This window comes from Mustela putorius, unplaced genomic scaffold (genome assembly GCF_011764305.1).
Source record: "Mustela putorius furo isolate JIRA1106 unplaced genomic scaffold, ASM1176430v1.1 tig00003988_pilon_pilon_pilon, whole genome shotgun sequence".
Taxonomy (NCBI): domain Eukaryota; kingdom Metazoa; phylum Chordata; class Mammalia; order Carnivora; family Mustelidae; genus Mustela; species Mustela putorius.
This window is the reverse complement of record NW_025422127.1, coordinates 1,471,784-1,495,980: the sequence shown is the minus strand read 5'-3', so window position 1 is coordinate 1,495,980 and position 24,197 is coordinate 1,471,784. Positions and strand designations below refer to the sequence as shown.

Here is a 24,197-nt window from a genome sequence, read left to right as displayed (position 1 = left end):
AGGTATATGGGAAGGAGGTGTACCATTTACTTAACAGATATCCCAGTGTGGGGAAAAAAAGTCATTTTATTCAGATGAGGCACTTTCAGTGTGGGTGTATGTGTGCATGGGGAATAGTAGAGGTGGTGCAAGGATAATAAATACCGTGAGGGTGGAGGAAGACTCCCCTGAGCTGGCAGGAGGGCGTGGCAGCAATGTACAGAGCCTAGGAGTAGAGTCCAGGAACGAAGAGGTGGGTTCAAGGCTGGCTTGGAGGCTGAGGTGTCCCCCTCAGCATAAGAAGCCAAAGAAATTGGAGGAGCGAGGGGGTGGGCCCACAAGCATGGGCATCTGGTTCTTGTGGGTGATCTTGATCTGGAAGGGAAGGGGTCAAGTTCAGAGGCAGGACCTGGTTCCCTTGGGACTAGAGCAGTAGAGATTTGAGGGTAAATCTGTGGGGTGTAGGGGACTTACCAGGGTCCTAGAGAGGCCATGGCAGGAAGGCCAGGGGCTAAGAAACCGTGATTTGGGAAGAAAGATGCACAGGGGAACTTGAGATGGGATGGAGTAAGGAAGCTGTGGAATGCAGGTTTAGGATCCATGAAGCTTGAGGGTTCAGTTTTGGGCAGGCGAAGGCAATACTCACCGTACAGGGTGTCTGCATCCAGGGTTCTCCATCAATTTGCATGGGGAGGGTTTTTGTGGTGCTGTGGGAAGCCAAGGCAGATTGGTGGAGATTTCTTTACCAACTGAATACAAAACTGTTTCTTAGCTTGGTTGAGAGACTTTTGTTACTGAGGAAGATCTCCTAGTACAGCTCCCCCCTACTATCCCTATGACTCTTCTGCTCTCCTGGCCCTCCTCCTTCCCTCAGAGCCCCTGGCCAGAGTTTTCCTTACTGGAAGGTGATTTCAGAGCACTTGGCCAGCCGATGTCCAGCATTCTTGAGCTTAGTATAAATCTGGCCCATCTCAATTGCACCCTCCAGCCCTACTACTTCCAGCCGCTTGTCGCTTAGGTCTGTGGGTAGGAAGTAAGAAGATGGGTTTTGTAGGAGCAGCGTGCCTCCAAAGGGAGCCACACCTTCCCCTTAGTCCTGCCCACTCAGCTCCCAAGGCTGCTCACCTGGTACGCAGGTTTTCAGGATATCTGGGTCAGTGATGACTTTAGCTGTAGTGCCTAAGGCCTGGTTGATCCCATGGGTATCTCCAGGAGGTCTCTTGGTGTCACCCCAGAGGTTGGAACCACCATGCATGCTAGGGATGTTCAGCACAGCGATTCCTTCTAGTGACAGGCTGCTCAGATCCAGTGGTTTCCCACAGATCTGAGAAAGAGGAGAGCATAAGTCCTTCTCTCCTGGCATCATCATGGACACCACTCCTCCCCCCACCAGATGACAAACTGGGAAGGCCAGGAATTGGGGGTTTGCAAAGGATGGCAGGAAATAGGGACCAGTGTATTGAAAACCTGGGACATTGGGACTGGAGAGCTGGGAGGTTGAAGTAATAGGTTTAAGAATAGGGGAAGTTCCTGAGGGCACCTGTGGAGGGAGAGACTAAAATAAATAAGTGAGAAGCATGTAGGGTTGGGTCTCATCATACCCACCTCGACTGTCAAAGACTCTTCCAGCTTTTTGCATGTTGAGAAGATGGATTCAGAAGTGGCAAATTCAAAGTACCATAGCTTGTTCTTCATTCTGTGTCAGTGCCAATATAAGGCCCAAGAGGAAGGGGACAAGTTACACAGTGCTGGCAGGGGAAGGCTAAGTGACAGGGAAGGACATCAACCTCCTGACTCCGGTCCTTAGGGAAGAGGATGGCTTTGGCTAAGGGGCTTCTCAGAGGTGCCACGGGCCATGTAAGTGCTCTGAGTCAAACTTGGCCACAGCCTGGTCCCTGCCACTGTGTATGTCCACCCCCACCCTCCTTTCCCTCACCTGCTGTTGAACTTCTCAGGATATTTCTCTCGCATGATGTGGAATCGGTGAGCAATAGAGGCATCCTGGGGAGTTCAGGGCATGTAGGATCAGAGGCCTGCCTCCTCTCTCAGCACAGAACACTCTCTTTAACTCCCCCATTCGGTAGCAGTATGTCCCATGGTCTTTTCTTGCAACTCTCACCACTGTACCCCACCCACCATTTCCCTGTGTCACAGCTCCCTTAACCTCTACCTCCTCTTTCTAACCAGCTCTAGCTTCTTGCTGCTTAACCCATATTTCCTCCCTAGCCCCCATACCCCACTTCACTGACCACACCAATGGAGAAGTAGTTATTGATGATTTGAAAGGGGACTGGGTCACTCTTTTCTTCAGTTTGTTGAGGTATCACCTCCACGGACCATCGATCCATATGTACCACCTTACTCATCTCTAAATCCTTGAGGATCTTCCCCAAATTCTGTCCCTCATATCCTAAGGATGGGGGAGAAGACAGATTAGAACTGAACCAGGGGTCTCAGAGGGCCCTTTTCTCAGCTCCCAACCCGATAGATTCCTAGTGATCCTCTGCCCTGATTCTGCAGACCAGACCCTCCTAGCCCCAGCCAGTGCAACAGTAGGGTATGGGACACCTCCGTGTCTCAGTTGGTTAAGCATCTGCCTCCGGCTGAGGTCATGATCCTAGGTCCTGGGATCAAGTGCCACATCAGGCTCCTTGCTCAGTGGGGAGCCTGGAGCTCCCCCTGCTTGTGCTCTCTCTCTCTCTCTCTGACAAATGAACAAAGTCTTTAAAAAAAGAAAGAAAGGGTAGGGTGCTTTGTCCTAAGTCCCATAGCTCTCTCTCTCTCTCTCTAAGTGTAAGCGCTATGTCCAACGTGGGGTTCAAACTCACAACCCTGAGACCAAGAGTTGCATGCTCTACTGACTGAACCCGCCGGGCACTCCTCCCATGGAGCATTCTTAAGGTCAGCCCCAGCAGACCCTTTTCTCCACACTGTCATAGAGAGTCCAAGTTTCCAATGTGTGTATGCATCTATCAATAAAACCAAAGTTCATCTAAAAGATTAGAGATAACAGCCTGGAAAATACAAAATGCTGAAAAAGATGAGTGATTAATAAGGAATCTCTCTCCCTTTCTCTCTCTCACACACACTTTCTTTCCCTATTCTACCAGAGAGAATGCAGCAGGCAGCAGTGGAATCAAAACACTGTGACACTGGCACAATGAATAGAATAAAAAGTTCAGTAGTAAGGAACAGAGTGCCTACAAATAGCCTCAAATATACATGGGAATTTAGTATATGATGGCATTTCAAAGACAGATTATTCAATAAAGGGTGGTGGATGTAGAAGTCACTCCTTATACCAAAATAAATTCAAGACGAGCCAAAGAATTTAAATGCATAAAATGAAGCAGAATTTGGACTAGCAGAAAGCGTGAGTGCATGTTTTTGAAATCTGTGAGTGGAAAAGGCTGTTCTAGAGCATAATACAAAACTGGGAGCCAAAAAAGGAAAAGACTGATAAATACAATTTTAAAAAAAGATTTTATTTATTTATGCATCAGAGAGAGAGAGAGTACAAGCAGGGGGAGTGGCAGACAAAGGGAGAAGCAGGCTCCCCACAGAGCAAGAAGCCCTGTGCGGGGCTCAATCCCAGGACTCTGGGATCATGACCTGAGCTGAAGGCAGAGTGACTGAGCCACCCAGGTGTCCCTGGTAAATACAGTTATATTAAAATTTAAAACTTCCTGTGGCTCCTGGGTGCCCCAGTCCGTTGAGCATCGGACTCTTTGTTTTGGCTAGGGTCATGATCTCAGGGTTGTGGGGTTGAGCCCCACATCAGGTTTCATGCTTAGTGGGGAGTCTGCTTGGGATTCTTTCCTCTCCCTCTGCCTCTCCCCCCCCAATGCACGTGCACTCACGCAGTCTCTCTCAAATAAATAAACCTTCTTCTAATAAAGATTTTATTTACTTATCTGACACAGGAAAAGAGACAGTGAAAGAGGGAACACAAGCAGAGGAAGTGGGAAAGGGAGAAGCAGACTCCCCACTGAGCAGGGAGCCCCATGCGGGGCTTGATCCCAGGATCCTGGGATTACGACCTGAGCCGAAGGCAGATGCTGAAGGACTGAGCCACCCAGGTGCCCCAATAAATAAATAAATAAATAAATCTTTAGAATTTAAAACTTCTATATGGTTAAATAAACACACACCTAAAAAAATACAAATTGGAAAAAGTATCTCTAGCACATATAACAGGCTAACTTCACCAACATCTGAAAAATGCTTATAAATCACTAAATCTAGAAAGTCAGTAGAAAACGGGCAAATAACACAAATAAGCCAATCACAGAAGAAGAAATACAAATGACTAATACGCAGATTAAAGATGGTCAGTATTGGGGCACTTGGGTGGGTCAGTCATTTAGCGTCTGCCTTTGGCTCAGGTCATGATCCCAGGGTCCTGGGATGGAGCCCTGTACCAGGCTGTGTGTGTACAAGGATGTTTGCTGAGGTACTCTCTAAAACAACAAAAAATTGGAAACAGTCTAAATGCCCTTTAGCAGGGGAAGGTTATATAAATTATGGCAAATTCATGCCAAGAAATAACATACAACTGTTGAATTTACAATGTAATCTATATGTACTAACACGGAAAGATCTCCAGGACATATTATTCAATGAAAAAAAGAAGTCCCAGGGGCGCCTGGGTGGCTCAATGGTTTAAGCCTCTGCCTTCAGCTCAGGTTGTGATCTCAGGGTCCTGGGCTCGAGCCCCGCATTGGGCTTCCCCCTCTCTCTCTGCCTGCCTCTCTGCCTACTTGTGATCTCTCTGTGTCAAATAAATAAATAAAATCTTTAAAAAAAAAGTCCCAGAACAATCTCTGTAGTATGTTCCCATTTATGTTTGCTTAAAAGTTGTGTGTGTGTGTGTGTGTGTGTGTGTGTGTACATATAAAAACTGGAAAATGAATACAAATAGGACACAGTGATTATTTTTGGGGAAGGACATGGGATTTGGTAGGGAGTAGAGGGAGGAGATCTATATGTGAACATTTACATACTTTACTTTGTTAAAGTCTTTTACAATGAAAATGTACTGATATATTATTTGTGTAACTTTTACTTATTTCTTATTTGTAAAAGCTTTTAAAAAAGATGTTATTTATTTATTTGACAGAGAGAAAGAGATCACAAGTAGGCAGAGAGGCAGGCAGAGGGGGAGAGGAAGCAGGCTCCCTGCTAAGCAGAGAGCCTGATGCAGGGCTGGATTCCAGGACCCTGAGATCATGACCTGAGCCGAAGGCAAAGGCTTAACCCACTGAGCCACCCAGGCGCCCCATTTGTAAAACTTTTAAAAAGGAAATAACTAGCCAAATGTAAAATGTTCACACTCTTTGAGCCAGCAATTCTAGAAATATCACTTAGAGAAATTCTCACATCTGTGTGCAGCGATAGATGTGCAAGGTGATCACTGCAGCATGGCTGGTAATAAAAAACTGGCCACTACCCAAATGTCTATCAATAGGGGACTGGTTAAATAAATTATGACATAGTCACACAACGGAATACTACTTAGTAGTAAAAAGAGTGAGGTAAATCTGACTGTACTGAAATATAATGATAACCACAATGTTTAGTTTTAAAAAAAAAGAAGAAGAACATCAATAGAATGATCTCATTGTTTAAGTACATATTAGTATGTATCTAGAAAGAAAAACATGGAGGAATAGATTCCAAAACTTAAGGGAGTAGATCACAGGGAATTTTTTTGGCATTTATATCTGAAATGTTTGAATTATTTTTTACCACAAGCATGGATTATTTTTGTAATCAGGAAAAAAAAAAGATTAAAAAAAGTAAGTATCCACTTTCTCATATTCCACTGATGGTTCAACCAAATATAATTTGCCTTTTGCCATGCCACCCTGCTGAAACTCTTCTGGAAAAGATTGCCAATAATTCCTGCCAAAACCAACAGTATATCTTTAGTTCTTTTTTAACTCATGAAACTCATTTGGCCTCTAAAATGCCTTTCTCTAAGCTACAGAGGACCCTCTCTGACTATTCCTTCTTAGTGTCTTTGGCAGGCAGAATAGTGATCCCTTAAAGATGTCTCCAGCCTTTTAAAAAAATTTTTATTTCAGAGAGAAGGAGCACGCACACATTCACCTTTGTGCGTGAGTACGGGGAAGGGGCAGAGGGAGAGGGGAAGCAGACTTCCTGCTGAGCCAGGAGCCCAGCCTGAGATCTTTTGACCTAGAGATCATGACCTGAGCCAAAACCAAGAGTCAGACATTCAACTGCCTGAGCCACCCAGGCGTCCCTGAGTTCTTTAAAAAAAAAAAAAAAAGATTTTATTTTTAAGTAATTTCTACACTCAGTGTGGGGCTTAGAACTACAACCCCAAGATCAAGAGTTGCATGCTCTACCGACTGAGCCAGCCAGGTGCCCCAAAGAGGTCTACATTCTTATCTCCAGAGTCTGTGAATATGTCGCCTTTCATGGCAAAAGAGACTTTGATAATGTGATTAAACTAAGGATTTTTAAAAAGGATTTTATTTATTTATTTGACAGACAGAGATCACAAGTAGGCAGAGAGGCTGGCAGAGAAAGAGGGGGAAGCAGGCTCCCCACTGAGCAGAGAGCCCAATGTGGGGCTCCTTGGACCCTGGACCATGATCTGAGCCGAAAGCAGAGGCTTTAATCCACTGAGCCACCCAGGTGTCCCAAGGATTTTTTTTAAAGTAAGCTCTACACCCAACATGGGGCTTGAACTCTATGACCTGGAGATCAAGAGTCCATTCTCTACTGACTGAGCCAGCCAGCTGCCCCTACTCTAAGCATTAAGGACTTTTTTTTTAAAAAAAGATTTAATTTACTTATATGACAGACAGAGATCACAAGTAGGCAGAGGCAGGCAGAGAGAGGCAGAAGCAGACTCCCTGCTAAGCAGAGAGCCCTATGCAGGGGTTGATGCAGGGCTTGATCCCAGGACCCTGAGATCATGACCTGAGCCAAAGGCAGAGGCTTAAACCACTGAGCCACCCAGGCACCCCGGCATTAAGGATTTTTAAGTGGGGAGATTATCCTGGATTATCTGGGCAGGTCCAATATAATCACAGGGGTCCTTATTTATAAGTGAAAGACGAAGGTAAGAAATAAGTGGATGGAAAGCAATGTGACAATGGCAACAGAGCTTGGAGTGATAACACTGCGGGTTGGAAGCAATGCCATGAGTGGCTCAGTCTGTTAAGTGTCTGACTCTTGATTTTGGCTCAGGTCATGATCTTAGGTAATGCGACTGAACCCTGAGACGGGCTCCCGGACTCTGGGCTCAGCAGGGAGTCTGTTTCTCTCCCCCTCTCTCTCCCTCTCCCTCTTCTAGAATACAGGCAGGTTCTAGAAACTGGAAAAGGCAAGGCAAAGAATTCTCTCCTATAGCCTCTAGAAAAAACACAGCCCTGGGGTGCCTGGGTGGCTCAGTGGGTTAAAGCCTCTGCCTTCAGCTCAGGTCATGATCCCGGGGTCCTGGGATCGAGCCCCGCATCGGGCTCTCTGCTTGGTGGGAAGCCTGCTTCCTCCTCTCCCTCTCTCTGCCTGTTTGTGATCTCTGCCTGTCAAGTAAATAAATAAAAAAATCTTTAAAAAACAAAACAAAACAAAAACCCACAGCCCTGCTAACACCTTAATTCTAGCACAGTGGGACCTATTTGGGATGTCTGACCTCCAGAACTGTAAGATAATAAATTTGTATTGTTTTAAGCCACTGTTTATATTGATTTCTAATAGTAACAATAGTACATTAACACAGACATCTTTAATAATGGATTTTCCTCTGCTCAACGGTTAAATAGGGTATTCAAATAAGATATTGCATCCTTGTCCCTCTTCTCTTCTTTCCCTGAGGTAAACCATTTACTCTCAGGATGTCAGTTATCTCCTAGGAGCAGATGACTCTCAAACATGTATCTTTCTAATACTTATTTGTAACTACTCAGCACACATTTCCTTCGGGGTGCTCCACTGACATCCCAACCTAACATGTGCAAAATGGAATCGATCTTCCTAAAACTGGTTCTCCTCCCGTATGCTCTATCTTAAGTGGCATCCCATATGCTCATTCCACAAATCAGAAAATGTCCTAGACTTGTCCTCTCATCCTCCACAACCCATTGGTTACCAAGTGTCATGAACTGCACTGCTGTTGTCTTTGCTTGGAGGTTCAGTGTCTTTGGACCAGACTATTGCAATACAGGTAATTTTTTATCCTGTCTCCTTCCTCCAATCCACCCTCCACAGAGCTCCCATTGTGGTACTCCTTTCATCTCTTCTTCTGCAAATCTTGTGATTTTTTTCAGTATCAACACAAATTTTCAAAAACAAATTTAGTGTTGTATTTATATCATTATTTCATGATTTAGGCTGAGTTGGCAGAAACTACTATGACAGTCTCATTTGCAGAACACACAGTAAAGACCCAAAATACATAATTTCAAAGTGTCTAGTATTTTAAGTCAACACAAAGTTAAATGATGAAGATTTAAAAACTGGCCAGGGGCATCTGAGTGGCTCAGTCTGTTAAGTGTCTGACTCTTGATTTTGGCTCAGGTCATGATCTTAGGTAATGCGACTGAACCCTGAGACGGGCTCCCGGGCTCTGGGCTCAGCAGGGAGTCTGTTTCTCTCCCCCTCTCTCTCCCTCTTCCTCTGTCCCTCTTCCTGTCCACTCTCTCTCTCTCAAATAAATAAATCTAAAAAAAACCCAAACTGGTAAAAAATTGGTTCTATGCTTATATACATTTATTTTTTAAGATTTTATTTGAGAAAGAGAATGAGTGAGAGAGAGAGCACGAGCAGGGCGTAGGGGCAGAGAGAGAGGGAGAAGCAGACTCCCTGCTGAACAGGGAGCCTGACTTGGTGCTTCATCTCAGGACCCTAGGATTATGACCTCAGCCAAAGATAGATGCTTAACCAACTGAACCACCCAGGTGCCCCTAATATGAGATTTAGATTATAATAATATGTACTCAAAGATATTTCTACATTCTGGAATAATACTTTATATACACAACAGCTTTTTTTACATATATATATAGAGAGGACATAACTTATATGTGTAAGTATATGCAAATAGGCATAGATATGCCTATTTTTTCTTTGAGTTACATTTTTCATAAGTTCAAGAGTTTCGTATGGTTCAGGGTTTGCACATTCAAATGCCTCAGCAGCTAGAAAGGTGAAGTGGATGAGTGACTAGCAGAGAGCTGAAGAGATCGTGGTGAACTAAAACATGTAACCCACTTCTTAGAAATAGGCAAGGTTTAAAAAATTCAAAACACTGCAAGCAAACAATGCAAAACAATGCAAATCATTTCTGTGGGCTCTCTGCTTTAAGTACAAAACTCCTCAGCACAGCATTCATGACCCTCCATAATCTGGACTCGGTTCAACTCAGTCCTTCCTCCCCACATTCCCACCTTGTACTGCATGTCTCACTCATAACCAATGGCTCACACTCCCGAATGCATGTACTACCATGCTGTTTGGTGGCTCATTTGGCCTTACACAACTTCTTTCTAGAGTGCTTTTCAATTTCCTTAGCAGATCCCTATTCTATAAACTTCTGCAAGATCTCCGAGCTGGACTCTGAGTCCAACAGCCTCAAAAAAAGACAACTCAGACTCAACCTGCTCCACCCTGACCTATTTATCTACTAGACCATCCTTTGAACTCTTTCTTTTTGAAGGGAGACCAGAGTATATTTAAGAAACTGTTGCAATTGACTTAGGAAGAAATGATTATAAATGAATGAATGACCCCTGATTAACTGGCTGAGTGGCTGAATGAATCACGGCCAAGATCCCTGCTAGCTTCATCACTGAACATCTGGTTTAGCTCTTTTACAACCTTTCTTATTCCCACATTGTCCTCTGTATTTCTGAATTCCCTGAGCCCTAAGAATTGGTTGGGAGAAACAGAAAGATATTTTTAGGTATATAGGGAAGAGGACTGTCACCCTGACCCTTCTAGGTTCAGACTGTGGTCTTTGCTTCATCCCAAGCTTTCTTCCTTGGGGACAATCCACTTTGGTAACCACCCATCTGTGTCCCTCTTCTTCCCCAACCCTCTTTTCTATAACAATGCCTAGACACCTTCTCTATGTGCCTTTCCTTTCCTACCCAACTCCCTCCCTCTCCCAGGAAAACAATTTCTAACCACTTACCTCCTCCCCATCTTAGGCAACGAGCCAGATCATTTCCAGTGCCCAGGGGCAACACAGCAACAGGAGGCACAACAGGCATGTTGGCTTTGTCTAGGAAAGCAGGTCAGGGGATGGATGAAGGGAGTTAGCTCTAGAAGACCAGTGCCCCGGTGCCCTTCCCAGAGCCCCTCCCTGTACTGACCTATGGTCTCTAGAATCCAGCCTACTGTGCCATCTCCACCACACACCAAAATCCGGCAACCAGGGACATCCCTGAAGAATCTGAGCCTGAGATAAAAGGGAAGAGAGAAGATGAGGAAGGACAATAGGATTGAATCTACCAACTCCTGGACAGGCAGATTACTTCTTATCTCTTATTCTTTAGGGCCCCCTTTCCCTTTGTCAAAAGACTTGTTTCTGTTAAGGTCAGAGAAAAAAATACAATTGGGAAAGTTATAGCCACTCATCAGTGGTTAGGGAGAAACTGGTATTTTCATGTTTTGAGAGCAGAACAAAGTTGAACCAGAGAACTCAGGGGTATGGGGATACCCAATGACACTAGTAAAAAGTAAAAAACACTACAATACAGTCCCCAACCTATACTCACCCTGGCTCAGGACCGTCCTTTAGGAGATTGAATACCTGTCGAGGATTGAGTAGATACTGGAATTTCCAAAGCACCCTGTATGAGGGAAAAAGGAGAGTTTATGGTAGGGGATGGACAGTCTGTACTCCACCCTCTTCATGTCCTTCTCAAGGTGCCTCCTCCATACACACAGATTCCCAACCTCTATGGTCCTCCTTCTCCAACTTAGAAGACCCAGTATGTCTCTTCTCACCTCTCCCCCTGCTTCCCGCCACTCTTAGGGTTGACAAAGACCAGAAGCGGGTGGGTGTTAGAAACAGGGTCAATCTGCATTTGGGAAGAAAAAAAAAAAACAAAACAAGGATAAGGAAACAGGATTTTCTCAGAGTTAAGGTGGGCCCCAGAGACAGTGGCAGAAGGCTAGCCTGTCTCCAGAGATGCTTGTGAGTCTTGTAGAGAACAAGTGCCATTCCCCACCTTTCCCACTTCATTCCCTCCTATGAGGGCTCCAGCCAAGAAAAACCCACCCCCTTCATGTACCCGCAGAGCCTCAAAGGTGCTCAAATGTAAGTCATCCATGGTCTTCTGGCTCGTTTTGCTAGTTTTACGCTCCTGTCCAGAGGCCTAGAAAGGGAGAGAACCAAAGGGAAAGAAAATTGGATTGTATGTGAATCCCTAAACAAATAAGGGTCTGACTCGAATCCTGAAAGTATAGACTCTCTGCTATAAAGGGCATGGCATGCGTGTGCGTGTGTGTGTGTGTGTGTATGTGTGTAAGTGTGTTTAAATCAGGGATGCACTCCTCCTGTCCCCTCCTAGCCACTGCCTAAGGGTCTCACCAGGACACTGGGATAGATGGAAGATGGAGGCAGGATGTGATCCCGGAGCAGACCACAGTCACACTCATGACCCATGGCTTGCAGGCAGTCATCATGAATCTGAAAGACAAGGTGGGTATGCAGACATCATGGAGGGAACCTGTCACCTCTCAACTCTGAGGGTCTGGTACTGGAAAGAGAGTCCTTGGGAGCAAGGGCAACTGTGGCTATGAGAGAGCAGCTGTCAGGGAGACCAGCACAGAGGGTAGGTTAGGGCGGAGCCCCAAGGCCGAGGCTGGAGTGCTCCCAAACTGACCTCTAGGTGGCACCACACACAATGCAGTCCAACCAGACTGTGGTAAATGCGGATCTTCTTCTGACAGCGGTCACATCGGCCAGACTCACAGCCTCCTCTCACCCACACGTGTGACTGGACCTTGGGGAGAAAGACAATCCCTTGTCCGAGAGGGTCCGAGCAGAGACTAGGGGAAGGGCTGAGGGCAGCAACTGGCTAAGGGCAGGGCCAGGGTGCGGCTGGTATTGGGGTGGGCCTGGGATCACTCACACCAATGTCCTTCCGAGACTTGGCATAGGTGCTGACTTCACAAGGCAAGGCCTTCATGGCACACTGGTCATGAACGACGTACTTACAGACTAGGCAAGAAGGAAAAGGGTCAGAGACTTAGTTACAGCCCCTCCCCCATCTTTTCTTTACCTGGGTGTAAGGCAGGATTATTCACTTAAACAAGACATATAAGCCCTTGCTGTGACAGTGTGGGGGCTCACCTCCAAGACCTGTGCCTTTTGCTCACTCTTCCCTGTGAAAGAGCAATGGCTACCCCATGCCTACTCCCACTCCTTCTAAATGCCAGGAACTCAGTTGGAAGATGCAAGGGAGGCCTAGATTTTTTTTTTTTTAAGATTTTATTTATTTATCAGAGAGAGAGAGGGAGAGAGAGCAAGCACAGGCAGACAGAATGGCAGGCAGAGGCAGAGGGAGAAGCAGGCTCCCTGCTGAGCAAAGAGCCCGATGTGGGACTCGATCCCAGGACGCTGGGATCATGACCTGAGCCGAAGGCAGCTGCTTAACCAACTGAGCCACCCAGGTGTCCCAGGGAGGCCTAGATTTAACAACAGCAATAACAATAATAATAGCTAATTTTTATTGCAGACTTAACAGTATGGACATGGCCCATGTGAAGTACTTTTCTTGCATCCACTTATTCAATGCTCATAGTACTCATTTTCAGTCAAGGACACCTTATTTTAAATTGAGGCTTAAAGATGTTCTGTGGCTATGCTGTACACCTGAAACTAATGTAACATTACATGTCAACTGTACTGAAGGGAAGGAAGAGAAAGTTGTATGGCTTTCCCACTTAACTAGCCAATGGCAGAGCCCAGGACTTGAACCCAGATCTCTCGAAGATCAAAGCAGCATGCTCCTGCAGGTAGCTGGGTTGTCCCTCTGCCCCCACTCCCCCCAGCTCCACCACTCACGGTTACAGCTCAGTCCCTGTTTGCCAAGACCAATGCTGGACTCGCACAAGTTGCAGTAGACTGGTCGGGGGAACCTCTTAGGTCTCCACAGGTGCTGTCCATTGTCCTTCAGAGTCTGGGAGGACAAAGTAGATGCTAGGGAGAGCCTGAGCCCTTAGAGCACCAGCCCTTGGCGCACACAACCCAAGGCAGCTATCTTACCGTTCTCCACAAGTCTCTCCTACTTACCATCTCCAGCCCCAGCAGCACTAGCAATGGCACGGTGGTGGCCCCTGCCCGGAGCCACTCGGCCAGGGAGACAGAGCCGCTGCCATCATAGTCGATCTCTTTCATCATCTCCTGAAGAATCTGAGCCAGGAATGGAGGGGACTTTTGGTGTGGTCTGACACCTCTGCCCCCTAGGACATCCAGCCCAGCCATCCTCGCCAAGGGAACCCGGCCGCCTGTCAGAAATGGCATAGATAGATGCAGGATTCACTAGAGAGAAGGCACAAGGAGGGACATGAAGGAAAAACTGCCTTACCGGCCTCAGCTCAGACACATCCCAATCCAGGTATTCAGCCACTCGCATCATCTGTATGATGATTCTGTCCACTTCCTGGGGGCCAAGAGGTAAGAGCCACAGCCATATCCCACCTCACTACCACCATTCAAACTCTTCTCTAGAAATCAGGGTTCCTGGGCCACCCAAGAGCCACCTCTCATTCTCAAGTATCTCTGCCAAGTAAATGAGTGTGTATGTGTGTTGGTATGTTTGCAAGGCAGCCCCCAATTCATGTCTCTAGCCTCCTCTTTAAGGAGCCAAGATCTGGGGACCCACTCCCAAATTTAGTCCTGGAGGACTCAGCTTCTCCCTCTAACTTCCTTTGCTTCTTAAGATCCTGGAAGAGTTGGGACAGGAGGGCACAGACAAATGGACACATACTCCCTTGGCCAGCATACAGGTCCCCCAACTCACTGAGCTGTCCAGGATCCCATTTCTGTCCGTGTCGTACAGCTTGAAGGTGACTGTGGGGTGTTTTAGGGGGGCCAGGGTCAGTTTGTGAGGAATACCCCCCAAGTTCATAACAGAATACAGGGGAAATAAAGAAGTGGGAGACATCTTTTAGATGAAGAGCCCAGAGCCTGGCACTGGGACTGAGAGAGGAGACAAAAAGGGAGGGGAAACAGGCCTGGATTCAACCCTTGGTGAATCTAATAGGGGAGACAGAACACACCTCCCACAACCCCAGAAAAACCCAGGCCACCCACATAAAAACATACAGGACATGGGAATTGGCGTGGCATTAGGGATAAGAAGTCTAGGGAAACAGAGGAAATGAGCCCATACTCTGGCCCCACCTTTGTCTGGCCCTGTCAGCTTTTAGGAGTCCTGAAAAAATGAGGGAAGGAAGGCTGGGAAATACCCCCTCCCCTCTACTCTCTTTTCTTTCCTTCTCCCAGTCTAGGATGGCAACTCACATTCTAGCTTGTCTTCTGGCCGGCCACCCTCCAGAAGGGAAAAGTAGCAGGAGACATCACTGAGATACACCACATCTGGTTACAGAAAGGACAGTAGATCTGAGGTTAGGGGTCTCTCCACTCTGGCTCTTCTCTTTTCCTTTGTTCCAACTCTTCCCTTTAACTTTCCTCCCTCCACCTCCTAGACCAGAATGGCCATCCTTCACCTCTCTTCCCCAACCCTGTCTCCAAAATGTAATTCAATTCAACTCTCACCCCAAAACCTATACTACTTTGATTTTTCTTCTGGAAGTCCAGCCCAGTCCCACCTTCATGACCATACCATTTTTCACAGTGTCTTCTAAGTGACCCATCTTGAAGGACTGAAACAGTGCCAGGCTTAGGTGATTGGGAACGTTATCTGCTTCCAGATAGATTTTCAAAAATTGCTGGAATCCCTCGTACCCAATGGCCTATGATGAGAAGGGTAAGCATTACCCTGGGGAGTGTGCAGGATGGGAGGCAGGGACTGAAGAACTAGGAGTAGCAAGGACAGAGACAAGTGCAGGGCTAAGAAGTATCCAGGACAGACTACGGTTTCTTCTCAAGGCTGAGTCTCAATTAGAATCTCTTGCTTTGGGGCGTCTGGGTGGCTCAATGGGTTAAGCCTCTGCCTTCGGCTCAGGTCATGATCTCAGGATCCTGGGATCGAGCCCCATAGTGGGCTCTCTGCTCAGCGGGGAGCCTGCTTTCCTCCCTCTCTCTCTGCCTGCCTCTCTGCCTACTTGTGATCTCTGTCTGTCAAATAAATAAATAAAATCTTAAAAAAAAAAAAAAGAATCTCTTGCTTTCTCCTATAGCAATAGCTGTGGTAACAATGGACACTGGGGTATCTAGAGGGAGAACAGAAAGGGGAGGGCCCAGAATAATCCCTGGAAGTTGGGGATCCCAGTGGAGTAGCAAAAATCAAAGATGGGAGGAGCTGGGCAAGGAGAGGATTTCCCAGTTGCCACTCACATCTCCTTGGAGATATTCAGCCATGTCACCATCTTCAAAGAGCTTTAGGACATCACTGACCTTGTTGGTGGAGTCTGGGGTATGAAGAGGATGAGAGAAGAGCATTAGTCTGGTTGGGCTCTCCCTGCCCTCTGACGGATTCCTACCCAGACATCCAGCAGGAAAAAAGATTCTAGTCAAATGAAGAAAGAAGAAATTCTAGGAAGAAACACAGAAATGCAGAGAGAAATATCGGAAGACTAACATTTCAAATGCTCCAGAGTGGTACCTCTGTTTACATCTCTTCTCTGAAACTTGGAGCAGGCATTCGAGATTCAGAGAAGGTGGGTAGAAAGCCGAGACCACAGACATCGCCCCCTCTCCCTCTCCTCTGTTTCCCAGCCATATTCCCTGGCATTACGTCAGGAGCCAACTGGCTTAAGACCACTGGGGAAACGAGGGGAAAGGGGGATGAGGAGTAGGGATTGTCTGGGATAATTTTTCCCGAACTTCAGGACAGAGAGGAAGACTCACATTCCATGTACTTCTGTAGCTGGGCAAAATCATTGGGGCTGATTAGGCCCTTCTCCTTGGCCATTTTTCTTTTTTTCTTAAGGAAGACCAAAAAGGCAGCTTGGTAGTACTTCTCGCGTCTGAACCTGCGCTTCTGAGTGTAGGTCTGGAGGGAGATGGGAAGAGTATGTGGTGGGAAGAGCCATCTGTCTGCCTGACTTTGCTTCTGCCTGCTCCATTAATTCTTCACTCCCACTACTATTTCTGTTCTTTCCTTGTCTCTGAGTCCCTCCCAAGTCACTTCCTTTCCCCTTGTACCTCTCCCCTATGTCTGTCTCTCCCTAACTGAGTCTGTCCTCTGTGTCTGTTTCTCTGACTCATCTTTGACTCTCTCCCCTCCATTTCTGGATCCTTCTCTATCTCTCTGATTTCTCCCCAAATCTGTCGTGATTCGTTTCTGACTCTCCCCATCCCCTTCTCTTCACCCTCCCCCCACCTGGTTTTACCAGTCGATATATGTTTCTGTGGGTGTGTCCCTCCCCCGTTTCTACCTTTTCTCCTGCCACCCTCAGTCTCTGCGATCTCTCCCCTCTCAGATCCCGCAGTCCTGGTCCTTCGGCCCTTCGGGTGGTTCTCACTGCTTCTGTGGCACGCCTCCCCGGCCACGATCCCATCTTGCTCCGCCTCCAGCCTCGGTCCCCAGCCCGGTTCAGCCACCCACTTCCCGAACCACCCACGCCCCTCAACGACCTCTAGCGCGCTTCTGACGCGCGACACAGAACCAGCTCTGGCCAGGTCCCTGGCCCCGGTCCCGCCTCGCCAGCGCCCTTCAGAGCTCCACCGGGGAAGGGCGGGGACCCAGGCGCGCGGAGATTGGGAGGAGGTAGGGGAAGAAGGCTCTGAGCATCTGCCTCGCTTCCCATTAGTAGGAGGGTGAGCTGAGCGCGGGAATCTCAGACGCGGGGTTTTCCTTGCACCCTGCTAGGTTAGCAGTGTTCAAGGAGTCCTAACTTGCAGCTAGAAGACCCAGGGAGCAAGGAGGAGCCATCACGTGGATCACAGTGCCCAATGGCCCTGGGGCCAAGTCTCAGAGGTCAACTCGACTGGATGATTCAGTAACAGCAATAGCAGTAATATCTCACACTGGCGTAGTACAGCAGTGTTTAGGAGTCCAGCAGAACTAGTCAGTCATATCTGGGTTCTGTTCTTAGCTCTGATACCGCTGTGTGACTGGGACACATGACATCTGTAAAATGGGAAGAATGATTCCTATCTGCCACTGCTGTTGAAGATTAAGGCAAATAATGTACAAAAAGTACCCAGTATGACACCTGCATACAGAAGGCCTACAAGAAATGGTACTTATTATTGTACTAACAATTACAATTAGATCTTATGAGATAAGAAATTCCTGGTAGAGCCATTCTTCACAGGAAGAAACTGGAGTTTGAAGAGGTTGGGACTTCCCATGGCAGGTGATAAGTGGGAGTAAAAGCTCTACCCCAAGAACCATGTCATGGGGCCCCTGCCTCTCTCTGTCCTCCTCTTGTTCCACTCTCCCCTCCACACACTGCCTTCTGATCTCACTGCCCTCCTTTCTGTTCCTCAAGCCAAGTTCTCCCCTGCTTAGGGCCATGAGACTCACTGTTCTCTCTGCCTAGAACAGCCTTCCCCACTCTTGGCAGAGCTGCTTTCTTGCCTCAGCTGAAGCGTCAGCTCCTTCAAGAGACCTTCCCCGATTGTTCCCTCCCAAAGCACCCCCCCCATCTTTTGCACAGCAGCCTCCTTTGTTTCCTTCATAGAACTTACCAAGAGTGGAAATTACCTTGCTAATTTATTTGTTTCTTTGTTTACTGTTTGTCTTCTCCTATCAAAAGCTAAGTTCGATGAGGGCAGGAATTGTCAGTATTGTTCTCACTATATCCCCAATTCCTAAGCCTGTGCCCAACATGGTATAGGTCCTCCATATTGTTTATACAAATCATTGTGCAAAGTTAGGGAGCCACAGGTTCGAAAATATTAGTCAAATATGCTTAAATGGGATGCCAGAGTATCCATCCTGACAAGAAGAGGAAATAATTTGTAACACATATAGGAGGTGCTAAATAGATATTTGTTGAATGAATGAATTTTGCTAAAAAGCACTTACTGTGGCATTCCATCTGGGGCTTCTGCCTCTCTTTTGCCCATTTATTTAGGGTTTGTTGGGTAAGGCTCAAGGAGGCAGTTAGGGCCTACAAGAATTTCCTTTCTGATGGTGCAAGAATCTTCTTTGCAGCCTCTGCACTTGGGACATCTCTGCTGTCCACATCTATGTAGTATACCATTCCTCCTCTGCGGGCTCTCTGGGAACACTAACCAACTGAGCCACCCAGGCGTCCCTCTCTGGGAACACTAAAAAGGGGATCCTAGGACACTGATATTCTGGAGAAAGGACTCCATCCATCTGGCTCTTTTCAATGACTATAATCCAACTTCTACTGCCAACAGATCTAATGAATACATAATAGTCTTAGGGCTAATTGGGCCTCTATGACTTAATTAGTCTCTCTGATTACCCCTGGGGATTCTTAGATGGCTCCAAGGTTCTAGGAAATGAAATCTGAGAGAGAAAGTGACTAGGAGAGAGCAAAAGAGGGACGATGAACAGGAGAGAAGACACATCTCTCTTTTCACATCGACCCCTCCTAGTTCCCCCAGATCTTGCATGTAATTTATAGTAGAATTTAAGGGAATGGACTTTTGAACTAGACAGGCGTGGATTAGAATCCTGGCTCTTGGGTGAGTTATTTCATCTTCCTGAATCTGTTTTCTCATTGGTAAAATGTATACCTGGAGAAATCAGTCACAGCATGGAGATTAGGTAAGATAATACATGCAATAAACTTAGGTATTGTAAGGCATAGAGGAAGCAGTTGTATGGCACAAAGAAAGAATTCAGTAAATGTTAGCTCTTACTTTTGTTGTTGTTGTTGTTATACAAAGGTGGTACATGGCGAAACACATCTGGACATTAGGAAAGATGGTGCCAGGAAGTCATCAGTTCAAGGGGCTCTCAAGAGCAGGGAAGCCCAGTCATACCCTTTGCCCCATTGTGTCATCTCAGGCATAGACATGGAGTATTGAGATCCTGCACTCTGCCTTTGGGAGCGTGAGGAGGTGGCTAGAAGCTAGACTGTCAAGGTCCAAGGACACCTCTGGGCTGGGACCTCAGACAAAGGGCTCCTGGTATCTTTTCAGTTGTCCTCCTGAGTTGTCTCACCAAAAGTTTTGCTGCCCATGTTGCTGAAAGGCATATAAACTGTTAGGATCCTGGACCCTAACAAACCACAAACCGTAACAAGTCCAATTTTGTCCTCCCTGCTCCATCCCAGCCCTGAGGCTATAACCTGGGCTAGTCCAGGCGAATGCCAGGGTTGGGCGGGTGAGGTCTGCTGCCCGCCTGCCAGCTATCTGTGACTCACCCTTCCTTTCCCTCCTCTGGCTTCCCTGCCCACCCCTACCAACCTGAGGTGAGAAAGTAAGAAGCTGACTTGGAGGCAGAGACTCCTGGAACATCCTCAGAGCTGGGAGGTACCAACTCTCACACTTTTCAGAGGAGGAAACTGAGGCCCAGACAGAGAGCCACAATCTCAGGATCATACCCAAATTCCAGACATCCTGTCCTTTGTCCATTCCATTAAATTGTAGCGCCTCTACTTTCTAGATCTTACTTTAGACAGTAAATACCAAAATTGCTCATAACCAAGAGATAAATATGATTTCCAAGGCCAGTGCCAATATTTAAAGTTTCCTTTTTCACTTCAATATTTGTCAATATTCCAAATCATATAAATTCATCATTACTCAAGAATCAGCTATGCCCCCAGAACATTCAGGCTGACCCAGCAAGAATCCCAAGAGGCAGGTCCAGGCCTGATTACCTGGACTTCTGAATCTCTTAACCACAACAGGGCCTGCATCCTCCTCCTCTTTCCCAGGACCAAGGGAGGGTCTATACTTTCTTGCCCATCCCTGTTACTTGTCAGTGGCCCTGGCAAGGGAATAATTAGCCTTGAAGTCTCGAAATTCATTAAGCCTCCACAAACACTGCAGATGGTAATGTTGCCTGATTAAGGGTATGTGTGTGTGTGTGTGTGTGTGTGTGAGAGAGAGAGAGAGAGAGAGAGAGAGAGTATGTAGTACAGGAGGAAGTTACGATGTTGGCATGGTTGGGGGATGTGGGCTCATAGTAATGAGGCTGAAGAGATGCCCAGTAGTAGTCACATTTCTTCCTCAGTAAAGCTCACTTCCCCCATTTAGAGGTGAAAAATGGGATTCAGACCCAGGTAGTTTCAGAAACTTCCCGGTGACAGGTGTGGAAAGGGTAGGGGTGGGAAGTTGGGCACCAGGAGGCCAAAGAAGAACCCCTGTGCACCCCCCGCAGCGCTGTGGAGGTTCCAAAACGGACTTCGCTTGACTCGGGCCCCTAGGAGCCAAGCTTCACCATCCCTCCGAGTGACAGGGGGGATGAGGGGAAGGTCTGGGGGAGACGCTGCCTACGGAGCTCTGGCCCAGCTCTCCAGCTGCACCCCGCGTCCTGGCGCAAACCCTTCTAGCTACCCGCTCCAGCTGTGGGGCTTCCTCCTCCGCCCTGCAGCCCTACCCCAGCCCGGCGGCGGCCCCTCCCGCGGCCCCCGCCCCCTCCGGCTCCGGGGTGAGGGGAGGGTGGGAGGCTCGGGGGTCGCGCGGGGTCTCTACCTTGCCTGCGGATGACGCGCGGTGGGAGCTGGAGCGCCGGCGCGGGAGCTGGAGCCCGAGCAGGGCTGGAGGGGACCGACCAGGCAGGCGCGGCCGCCGCGAGGCCGCCCCGTTCCTGACGACACAGCTGCCCGCCCCTCGCCCCGGCCTGGCCGCCCGCGCCCAGTGTCCGCGCCCCCGACTCCGGGAACTCCAGTCTGGAGATGCCCCTGTTTCCAGTTCACCAAGCTTGAGCCGCCCCCCCCCCCCCCCCCCCCCCCCCCCAGTATCTCCAGAGCTCTGGCCTGTGCCTCTTTCTCCATATCCTGCGCTTCTCATCTTCTTCCCGCCTTGGGACAGCTCGGTTTCTATCCATCGTCCAGTCTTTCTAATCAACCCATAGCCTCTCCCCTCATCCCAGCCCTGGAAGGTCATGATAGAGGGCAGGGCCGCTGATGGCACAGCTTGGCAGGGGCCCACCCAGGCAACGTCTGACCCTCTCCTAATTGCCGCCATCCAGGGATTTCCCTCCCCAACTCCTTTCCATCCACCACTGACAGAATTCATACTCAGAAGATTCCACAGCAGCAAGCCCAGAGTCCCAGACACTGCATCCTGAGATACAAATGCCTCCTTCCTCCCATGGGCTCCGCAGTGTTTAACACTATTTGAGGCCCACCTTTGCCTCTAGGTTTTTCACCCCTCTAAAACCCAAACCCCAGAAGGCTCAGACTTGTTTTCCCCAATATAAGTACACCTCCTTCTCTCAAGACTCAGGGCCTTCCCTTAATTCTTGGCTTGTTCAGGTGCAAGGAGCACTCAGGTCGGTGTCCACTCTTTCTCCATGCTCTAACCCTCCCACTTTACCTGCTGACCTTGGCAGGTGCTGTAAAAGGCCCCTGCCAGAAGTAGGGGTGAGAGAAGATCCTTTCAGCTCCTCCTGTCTGGAATCTGTTTTTGAAGTTGTTAAGGCTCTTGGGGCAGCATGGATGATGGCGGGACTGACGGTGAGTACAACGGAGATAGACAGAGGCCTAGGACTTACTGGTAGGAACTGGGGACCCAGGCATCCTCCTCCCTGGCCCCGCCCCAACCCAGGCTAACCCCCTCCTACCCGTCCTTGAACTAGGGCACAGTAACAGGGCTTGAGTTCCTGGAATCTTCCCTCTTACACCTGGTGATAGAAGAGAGGGGGAGGGAGAGCTCTGACTGGAAGGTTGTATTGTGTGATGTGTATATGTGTGTGTATACACACATATCCACACACATAATATAGACATACTTTTGGTGGGGGTTGGAGAGAAGACATGACTACATGAGGCCCTCTAGTGGCAATGAAGGGATCTAAGCAGTTCTTGAATGTTTCCATACAGGCTTGTTGGAAAAAACCCTCCATTTTTATCAGAAATGTAACTGCTGAGAAATAGGGCTTGGGAGTATTGTTGTACCTGAACTGGAGATCTGAAGGAGGCAGGGGTTGGAGAAGGTCTGTCTCTCTGCTCCTGTCTCCCAGTCTTAAAAAGACAAGGGCCATGCTATTCCCATGCTTTATCTCCCCCCCACCCTTTTTTTTTTAAATTATTATTTTAAAGTAATCTCCACACCCAACATGGGGCTTGAACTCACAACTCAGAGATCGAATCACATGCTCCACCCACTGAGCCTGTCCCCTACCTATATAACCTCTTTAGTCATAAGGAATCATAATCTCTTGAAGGCCCATTATGCACTAGGTCCTGTGCTTGGTTCTGTAGACAGCCAAAGCACAACTTAAGGACTGCAGTAAAGAGTGGCTTGGTGTGTGTGTGTATGTGTATGTGTAAAGCCTCCCCACTCTAAGCTATCCTAAACATACAAAATATAAGAAAGAACAAGTCTCCTAGCACCTCTTGCAGTTTTCTCTCATCTAGAATGATACTAAACCTTAAGGCATTCAGCTTTGCTTGCAAACAATGCTAGTGGTGATAACACATTACATATGACCTGTGTTTTTCACTCCATCCTTGGATATGTCTCTACTTGCACTTAAATTGCTCCTGTTAAGGTTGTCTTTTTTTTTTTTTTGAGACTTCAAAGTGGGGCCCGGGGTGATCTCTCTAAGGAATAGGATGAAATCTGTCATACCCAAAGCTTCTTTGTGTCTTCTTTAAGATCTGTGGTCCATCATACATCGTCAGTTATTGGTGAGGGTAGGAGGGGAAGAAAGGCCAAGAAACATCTAAGGAGGAGGCGTATAATGCCTACTGTTCCAGGTGCTCATTTCTTTAATCAACCACATCACAAAAATCAGAAAGAAAGAAACCGCAATGAACAAAGGGAAAGGAAAAAACAACAGCCTTGTTCTCCCCAGCCTCTTGTTTCTCCTCTTCCTTCACAGGGTGTGTGTTTGTGTGGGGTGGGGGGGGCACATCCGGGGCTCAGGGCTGGGTCCCAGTCAGGTCTGCTGGGAAGACAATTGAGTTTCACTTCCTGTCCAACCCAGAACAGAGGCGAAATGTCTAGCGGCACAAGGGGAGGGAGGGTTAAGGTTGGTGGTGGACAGGGGCCACTTTAGGATTCACTCTTGCAGAAAGGTGCAACATATCCCTCTAAAGGTTTAAGCCCACACTCTCACCTGTGATAATCATTAGTAACAAGGCTAAGGACAGGATGCTGACTCAGTGAGCCCGAAGCACATTGTTGAAAGAGAGTAGGGGTTAAGAATGGCAGTATTAGAACACTTGCAATAAGTGTGTATGGAATGCAAATCAGTTTTAAAACGAGTCTTTTTGAGACCTTTGAGTTGGGCCTCTGGTGGAAGTCAGAAGGTAAAGCATGGGATGGAAGACAAGCTGTGACCTGAGAAAACTTCAAAAGCTTCATGTCAAAGCTTTAGGAAGTTCCTGGTCAGTCATTACTCTCACCTTTTTATTTTTTAAGTGGGCACACAGCTAGAGGTAGTCACTAATATTTGCCCCTCTCTACGGGTTCCAGCGGTAGAGTTGGACATTAGCCTAAGCCAAAGTGGGAAATTTGGAGGAAGGTAAAACAATCAAAAAGGGGGAAAAAAACCCCACAAAAAACAAAAAACAACGTAGTTGGGAGAGCCAACACCTGAGGAGAGGAACCTGCAGCCGGCCACTCCCAGGCTGTAGGGTAAACTAGTTTAGCAGGATTTAGCCCTTAAGGAACGACAGTGGCTGAGAAGAGCGGGGGAGGGAAAACACTAGGGTTCCTCTAAAGAATAGGGAGGCACGGGGCGGGCCGGACTGCAAAGGGAGTGACCATACAAGCCCCGACTATTGGCGAGTTGCCCGGCTTTGGATCCCCAGCGCCCATGCTCGCTTCGGCAGCACATACACTAACATTGGATCCCCAGCGCCCAGACCTGGACGAGGTTCATTAGAATATTAACTGGCTCCGCCCCGAAGCCTTCACTCTGCCCTCTGACCCCGGGGCCCTGCCTGAGGAGGTTCCCGGGGTCGAAGGCCAGAGCAAACTTGGTCTGTCCTCACCACGCCGC

At 47.8% G+C, this 24,197-nt stretch overlaps 1 protein-coding gene across 8 annotated transcripts; it reads right to left on the bottom strand.

Annotated features, from left to right (window-relative positions):
- Window positions 1-48: 48 nt before the first annotated feature.
- Window positions 49-21,764, bottom strand: DGKA (diacylglycerol kinase alpha). 8 transcript variants are annotated; one of them, XM_013046162.2, is made up of 25 exons: window positions 20,717-20,820; window positions 18,935-19,261; window positions 15,998-16,142; window positions 15,485-15,558; window positions 14,811-14,940; window positions 14,489-14,563; window positions 13,986-14,035; window positions 13,551-13,625; window positions 13,256-13,375; window positions 13,028-13,142; window positions 12,093-12,181; window positions 11,844-11,963; window positions 11,549-11,647; window positions 11,250-11,333; window positions 10,963-11,036; window positions 10,731-10,805; window positions 10,326-10,411; window positions 10,145-10,234; window positions 2,229-2,389; window positions 1,916-1,980; window positions 1,585-1,675; window positions 1,105-1,303; window positions 879-999; window positions 626-686; window positions 49-354 (listed from the first exon to the last, which is right to left on the bottom strand). In XM_013046162.2, exons 2-25 carry the CDS (start codon window positions 18,980-18,982, stop codon window positions 271-273), a joined length of 2,331 nt encoding a protein of 776 aa, XP_012901616.1. In that variant the 5' UTR covers window positions 18,983-19,261; window positions 20,717-20,820; the 3' UTR covers window positions 49-270. The 8 variants fall into 8 exon arrangements, 7 of the variants coding, with proteins under 7 accessions (XP_012901616.1, XP_004773118.1, XP_004773119.1 ...); XM_004773061.3 differs by lacking the exons at window positions 18,935-19,261; window positions 20,717-20,820 and adding an exon at window positions 21,563-21,764; XM_004773062.3 differs by lacking the exons at window positions 18,935-19,261; window positions 20,717-20,820 and adding an exon at window positions 21,571-21,764.
- Window positions 21,765-24,197: the final 2,433 nt, after the last annotated feature.